The sequence below is a fragment of the Scleropages formosus genome, chromosome 3 (assembly GCF_900964775.1).
Source record: "Scleropages formosus chromosome 3, fSclFor1.1, whole genome shotgun sequence".
In the NCBI taxonomy this organism is placed as follows: Eukaryota; Metazoa; Chordata; class Actinopteri; order Osteoglossiformes; family Osteoglossidae; genus Scleropages; species Scleropages formosus.
Genome location: NC_041808.1, coordinates 6,628,774 through 6,636,282, shown reverse-complemented (window position 1 = coordinate 6,636,282; position 7,509 = coordinate 6,628,774). Strand labels below are relative to the sequence as shown.

At 43.9% G+C, this 7,509-nt stretch overlaps 1 protein-coding gene across 1 annotated transcript; it reads right to left on the bottom strand.

Annotated features, from left to right (window-relative positions):
• Nucleotides 1-1,081: 1,081 nt before the first annotated feature.
• Nucleotides 1,082-7,303, bottom strand: LOC114910251 (vertebrate ancient opsin-like). The gene is made up of 5 exons (XM_029250591.1): nt 6,943-7,303; nt 4,977-5,187; nt 2,941-3,058; nt 1,644-1,883; nt 1,082-1,306 (listed from the first exon to the last, which is right to left on the bottom strand). The coding sequence occupies exons 1-5, from the start codon at nt 7,301-7,303 to the stop codon at nt 1,082-1,084; spliced, it is 1,155 nt and encodes a 384-aa protein (XP_029106424.1).
• Nucleotides 7,304-7,509: the final 206 nt, after the last annotated feature.

Here is a 7,509-nt window from a genome sequence, read left to right as displayed (position 1 = left end):
AGATAAATGCTGTCCAGAAAATTATTCCTAAGACACATTGACTCTGTACCCATCATGCTTTGGGTTATTGCACTGCTGTTATTTGTTAAGCAAGAGCTTTTGTAGTCTGTTTCTAATTCTGTAACACAGCTGCCGATTTCATATTTCCTTTCTACTTTTAAGTGTGAGATGTGTTGCAAACCTGTAGCTTCACTGATGGGTGAAAGAGTGCTTTAACAATCCATGTCTTACAGCAGCTTTCATTATGATGTTATTTTTCAGTTTTACATCTATGGACATTTGAAAAAAATGTACAGTACAGTTTTTTGTGATGCAGTATTAGCTATCCATGTGAGGAGTTGAATTCAGACAGAGAGGGAAGGGATCTCTGAATGGCTGGCTGCCCAGGTCTTGAGGCAGCAAAGCAGCCCCACAGCATTATGCCCACCACCATTCTTCATGGTTAGAAAGAGATTTTAGGTTTGGTCCACAGAACATTATTCCATTAGTCTGTCCGTCCACCTATAGAAGAGATTCTATCTACATATAGAACAGACAGCAGGACATTCGAGAGACTGAGAGAGATATAAATCAGTGGTGCTACTTTACCTAGCCGTGTAGCAGAGGTAATAGTAGCTCTCTGAGTCCTTATTAACTGCCTTCCAGAGAAGATGTGTGTCCCAAAGTAATTGAAAAAACTAAAAACACTATAAAGTTGAGAGGATATATCTCACAACTGTACATTCTGGTTTCCATGGAAACTGCCTGTATGTGCAAAATGCCTTCTTTCCCATGTGGTTCTTAGTGTATCTTCCCCTAAATCCTCTTCCCGTGAAGTTGGCCTAGAGAACAGCGCTGCAGGGCAGACGTGAACATATCCTCTACTGGGGTGGATCGTGCTTGTAGACAATCTGCTGTAGGAACAGGGCATCAGGTGGACTCATATGTGTGGAAAAGGGAGCTACTTTTGTGTTTGTGTGTGTTGAACCACCAGGTGTCGTTGTACAGGGTCACAAGATGCATTTGGGCAGAAGCAGATGGTTTTCTCATTGATGGATGTGTCATGCGGTAGAGGCAAGTGGGGCAGCAGCAGCAGCCTTCCCTAAACAGGACACACTCTGTTTTCAGTGACAGTGCTGATGCTTTCGCTGTGCTCCTCCTCGGGTCTCTCCACGCTGCTACCAGATACCGGGATACGGGCCGCAATGGTGGACATTTCGCCTAGCTTGCTCTCTGCCGTGCCGGGCGCTCGATCTGACGTGGGATTCAGGTGTGTGCTCAGGGCGGCACTGTTGCCTTTGAAAAGCTGGATCAGGCATTTCCTAAACTGGAAGCATTACAGGGAGGCATCAGGTCATGTTCACATACCAACAGCAGCTGTCATAGTGGCGTACTGCACAGTAACACTTCTACACACTCCACAGGAACGAATGGATCACAGTGACAGAACTACCTGTGATGCAGAACATTTGCTATTAATAGTTGCTTTATGGAGATGCAATGAAGGTAAAATACCACAATGTGTCAATAAGCGCTGTAAAAATAACAGGCAATGTTTCAAACCTATGCGCACCTGGGGAAACAGAAGAGCAATTCCAGGGAAACTGAACAGCAAACCTTTACAAATAATGGCCAGTTGAAAAGTATAGTTACTGGAAGGGCACCTGCTTATTCATGAAGACATAGATGATGGGGTTGTAGATGGCAGCTGTTTTGGAGAAGAAGGCGGGAATGGCGGCAACCCGCGGGTCCAGATGGATCGTTGGACAGATGGTGACAGTGATAGAGAAGGCCGCGTAGGGGGTCCATCCCACCATGAATGCTGCAATCATCACAATGACCATGCGGGCAACTTCCTGGTCTGGCTTGCGGGTATTACCCAGCCTCCCATGCGTGTTGGAAACCTGCACGTGGAGGTCAAACAATGAGGCGCCTTGCCACACTCTGCCGCCCTCTGGCCCGTCACATGTGAACAGTGATTCTTGAGGACACACATGAGGTCATGTGAGAACGTTAGGTACATCTACACCTAGAACCCATACCACACGTCACGCAGGTTCAGGGTTTCCCCAGTCCAGAGTAAGATGACATCAGTAAAAATAAAACATCTGGAACAACAGTCACTTCTGCAAGTGCTCGATTTTGAAAACCGATAATAAAAGTATTTCATCAGTAAAAGCTCCTCTAGAACAGCAGACTTGTTTGTAACAAGAACTATAATGAGTACCTAAACAACAACCCACTTTTCTCTGATATTCATAATTAGCTGGAGCACAAATAATTACAGATAATTGTCTCTTCTAAAACTGGCCTAGATAGATAGATAGATAGAGATAGATAGATAGATAGATAGATAGATAGATAGAGTACTGTGCAAAAGTCTTAGGCACTTAGATGTTTTACAAAAATATTTGTTTTAGATGGTCATTCAATGTCTTCTGCATTAGTGTCAATGGGAAAGAGCATATTTTAGATTTCCAAGCATTCCTTTTGCAAAAAGTTACAGTATTACAGTAAGGGTTTTGTATGTGTTAAAGAAAGGAAGTACACACACACACACACACACACACACACACACAGTCTGAAACCACTTATCCCAACCAGAGCCTAACCCAGCAACATAGGCGTAAGGTTGGAAGAGGAGGGGACACACCCAGGACGGGATGCCAGTCCACAAGGCACCCCAGGCAGGACTTGAACCCCAGACCCACCAGAGAGCAGGACTCAGCCAAGCCCACCGCGACCCAGCTCACGACGAGAGGTTCTTGACGATGGACGGTTACTAAGCTTTGTAGGAAGTTGATTAATTAAAAGCATTATTTCTGGAAGCATTTTCACTTTACAGCTTTTCCCCAAGTGCCAAAAATTTTTGCACAGTACTATATATTCATACATACATACATACATATAAAGTGCACAAAATCCCTCTCCAGGACATTATAATATGATCACTCAGCTCACCTTCCTCAGCTTCTGCATGAGTTTTCCATATGACCCAATGATGACTCCCAGAGGCAGGATGAAGCAGGTGGTGAAGAAGGTGATAATGTAGGTGTGGTCCGAAAAATCCGAAGAATACCTGGGAAAAATACCCGGCATTATTGTTCAGTTACAACCATGTTACTCTCCACTGGGTTCCTCTTCAGAAGAGAGGATGGTGAGGAGATTTTGAAGAAGAGAGGATAATGAGGAGATGTTGATGAAAAGGACATGATGAGGAGATGTTGATGAAGAGAGGATGATGAGAAGATGCTGCTGGAGAGATTATAATGAAGAGGAGTCTAGGGTTTCATTTCCAGCCACAGCTACACAGGGTGTATCACGAGCATGGTGGAGAAGGAGCTTTCCAGAAGACTCGTACACTGTTCAGCTGTGACATTTACCAGAGTAAACCTCAGCTGTTGGAGGTTTCCTGGTTCAACCTGCTTGGGAGATTGAGATGGTTGTAACGGTAAGCAGTCGTGACGTGAACCACAGTCCAAATGGGAAAGGATGACGGTCAAAGTTTTTTTTGGTTTGGTCATGGCTGTTTTTGGTTACATTTGGCCCTTTTTATTTTATTATTTCAAAATCTGCATTTACATCAATCTCGTATGCTATGAAATAAAAACTCCAAATCATTACGGAGAACTTTCTCACCCACCCAGATGACCAATTAAACAGCTTCCTGTTTAATGGAAACTTCTTGCTTTGATTTACTGTGGAAGTAGCAGCTCAGTTACAACCACAATTTGAAAACGGTGTCTGTGTGTGTCCTGTATCTGCACGGTACAGGGAGTGTGTGCCCGTGGAAAGGAGTGTGTGATTGTTTATATGTGATACAGTGAGTTGTGCGGTGTGTGGGTGTGTGTGCGTGGTGAACTGGCTGATGCATGTCCTCTCCTGTACTTTAAAATCCTTTTGCATTGTTCATGTTGACAGCTAGATTCTCTGTCTCCTCTCTTCTTTGATTTTAATATTCGGTTTAATATTCAGTCTAATAAAGCACCACTTTCCGTTTTTCCTGTTTTAGCCGATGTGCCTCGTACTGCGATTACGGAGCAAGACAAGACAAACTTGTCACTGTACCAATACGGAAATCTTGTCATCGATATATCATTCGTGGCGCCTCGGTTCGAAGTGTGATTTCAATGTACTCATATTAGATTACTAATGCGATTCGTTAATATTTTTCCTTTTTAAAAATATCATCTGCAGTTAGAGCAGGTTTGCAGTTGTTCACAATTTGAATGGAAGATGGGTGTTGCTGCAGGGCTTCAGAACCGTTCACTTTATGAGAATAAACACACCAGTGTGTGTGTGTATACTGATCGCTGCACCTGATCTTCATAAAGATCCATCTTCAGTTTTAGTGAATATTTTCTCACTTTTTATGAATATGCAGACGACGAGCGGTTCAGTGTCCGGGGGCTGTGTTCACACACCTGAAAACGGAAATCCAGCTGTGATGGAAGGTCGGAACGAAGTCTTTGCCTGACGGACACCGCTCTCCTGTGGCGTCATGGGGCAGGATGTTGGGAGGGGGGTTCCAACCACGGTTCGAATGGTTCCATCATGAGTTAAATTATTTAATGCAACAAATGACGGCAGAAGCAGAGCTTTCGAGCTTCCGAGAGGAATTCTGGGACATGACTGGATACGGTGAAAACTACGTTCCACCGAGTTGATGAAATATTCAAACTCTTCTGCATTTTCAGCTGGCAAATTTACAGCTTTACGTTGACTTATTTATCTGATGCTTTTCACCACAGTGACTTACACTGTTAAGCCACTTACAGCGATTCACCCATTCATAGAGCTGGGTAATTTTTACTGGATTAATTCAGGATAAGTACCTCGATCAAGGGTAGTACAGCAGGAGGTAGGATTCCAACCTGGGTCCTTTAATTAGAGGGCTGCAGCTGTAACCACTACGCCACCTGCTGCCCAAAACCAGAAGTGCTTCGAAGCGGCTCGTTTTAAGCAAGTCTGCGTGTATGCGCGTCACCGTTTCTCACCAGTTGGGCTCACACGTGGTGCCAATCTTGCTGACCGTGTAGCTGCTCCAGCCGAACACGGGTGGGATCGTCCAGATGAAGGAGAAGGTCCAGACGAAGAGCAGGCCCAGAGCAGCGTGACGACCCCCCAGGCGCACGTTCTTGAGAGGACGGCAAATGACGAAGAAACGCTCGAAGGCGAGGATGGCGAGGGACCAGAGCGCCACGATCCCTGGCGGGGAGCAAGAAAGACACACGGAGAGCGATCTGCATACCAGCACCCCTGAACTGAAGGATGCTCAGCTTCTTGTAAATTATGGAAATTATAATAGTTTAAAGTAAAATGCTCAACTCGTGAACACAGCTGAGACGTGATACCCCACTATACTTCGTTTTCACCTGCAGTCACTAGGTCTCGGTCAACGAAAGGGTAATAATTCCGACATTCCTCAACTTTGTTAAGGGTTGCAGTATATAACCACCTTTTGATATAGCTGTGATAAATAAAAAATAAGATATTAAGATGTTTCTTTATTTACCATAAGATATTTAATTTTTTTATTAACTTTGAGCTACATTACAAGCTAATTTAAAATAACTGAAAATAAAAATTCATTGCTTTCGCAAGCCAAAATTTCATCTGGCTTGCTGAACAATTCATCCCGTTCATGTTCGATATTCATCATTTTCTTACAGCTCACTGACATTCAGGAACACCAGGCACGAGCTGTAAAAACTGTGGAAAGAAGGTGAATTAAGGTGGCCCCATATTATTCTTCTGTCCGGGCACTCTTTACTGCCAAGAAAACTGAATTAAAACAAATACACGTAGCTCGTGTAAAACGTTTGCGTCTGAAAATTTGTGGAGCGACGCGTGTTTGCTTACAAGTGGTCCACATTGGAGACAAACACCATCACGAGACAAAATATTAATGAATGCATATTTAAATATGTATGGAGGTCATCCTCATTGCCACTTTGTTCAGTCGTGCGTTGAAATGCCTCCTGCGTCTGCAGGTACCTTCGCTGAGAACACAAGCCATGGCACAAATGCACTATACTTGTACCGATGACAATAAATCTTGAACCTTGAACCTACCTGTACTCCCTATACCTGGGTAATTAATCTGAATGTTTTGTACATTACCTGTGGTACTCTGCCTCATGTACTGTATTTGTCTTTGGTATTCAGTCAGTACTTAACCTTTAGTACATTACCTAAATTTACATTTATTCAGCAGACGCTTTTCTCTAAAGCAACGTACATCTCATAGAGAGAAAGACGCATAGATAGAGATGCGTGATTCTTCAGTACGGTTAGCTTCTTTCCACCATATGAACCAATGTTAATCACACAAGTAGCTGCATAAAACTTTATCAGAATATCCACGATTCTTGATCGCCTAGTAATAATTTTTTTCTTTTTTATGAAACATACAAATATTTTTGTACATTGCAGGAGTAACTACGTAAAGGTCTATCTGGGCATCATCTTAAAGTTATAGTCCATGAACATTTACACCTTGCATGAACTTAAGAGATGATTGGCGAAGCGAGTCTGGAAGAGGTGGGTTTTAAGACCCTTTTTAAATGTGGACAGAGATTCAGCAGTTCTGAGCGAGAGGGGGAGATCGTCCCACCACAACGGATCCAGAACCGAGAACCTGTGGTACTTTGGTAATTCATCATCTGTACTTTACCTTTGGTTATATGTCTTTGGTACTGTATTTGTACTGGGTCTTTTGTTGTGTGTCTTCGATACTCGACTTCTGATTCCCACCCGAGAAGGTTACCAAAGCCCTCCAGCGCCCAGGTACTTTGGTAGTTTTTTCTTAATAGTGTGTCTGGCACTGTATTTGGTACTTTACCATCTATTCTATATTCATATTCATATTTGTATTTATTTACATAGTAGACACTTTATCTGTGGGACTCATGTTCACTGTGATTTGCTGTTTTTTGTGCTATACATCACCAAAGTACTCACCGAAGAAGGTGACGGCAAAGCCCTCCAGCACGCAGGCCCACTTGCCCAAGAAGAAGTAACCCTGCGCGTTGGTGAGGAAGCTGATGGTGCCACCGATGAGGGACACGAGGAAGTCGGCCACGGAGAGGTTCACGATGATGTAGTTCAGAGGCTGCCGGAGCTGTTTGAACCTGAAGGTGACCAGCATGACGGTGAAGTTCTCCGTGAGGGACACCGAGGTGATGATGAACATGAGACAAGCCAGGAAGGTGTAGTTCCAGGGGGCGATGGACGCGAGAGGACCGGAAAAGGGGTCTTCTCTGTCCATCGAGTCTCCTGGAGTGTGAAGAACCCCGTTGACGGACAGGATGAAGGAGTCCATCTCTAAGGTCTTCAAACATCAACCAGATGGATCAGGCTTCATCCAAACAGCGATTCTGGTTTTTCAGTGGAGGAAGCTGTCTCAACCTGTGGAACCTCCTCGATTCACACACACACTGGACTGTTATACATCTAAAGTAGACTGTTTGGGCTGTTCGTGTGGTGAAGGTAGAAAAAAATGGGTCACATTGTGAAGATCCTCCAACT

What these genes read in the sequence shown, in the direction of transcription:
- LOC114910251 (XM_029250591.1), bottom strand. Translation starts at nt 7,303, where the DNA reads ATGGACTCCTTCATCCTGTCCGTCAACGGGGTTCTTCACACTCCAGGA. An exon ending in ACCACGTGTGAGCCCAACTG is followed by an intron (nt 3,059 to 4,976) that starts GTGAGAAACGGT and finishes TATTTTTCCCAG; the next exon opens with GTATTCTTCGGATTTTTCGG. An exon ending in ATGTCTTCATGAATAAGCAG is followed by an intron (nt 1,307 to 1,643) that starts GTGCCCTTCCAG and finishes TAATGCTTCCAG; the next exon opens with TTTAGGAAATGCCTGATCCA.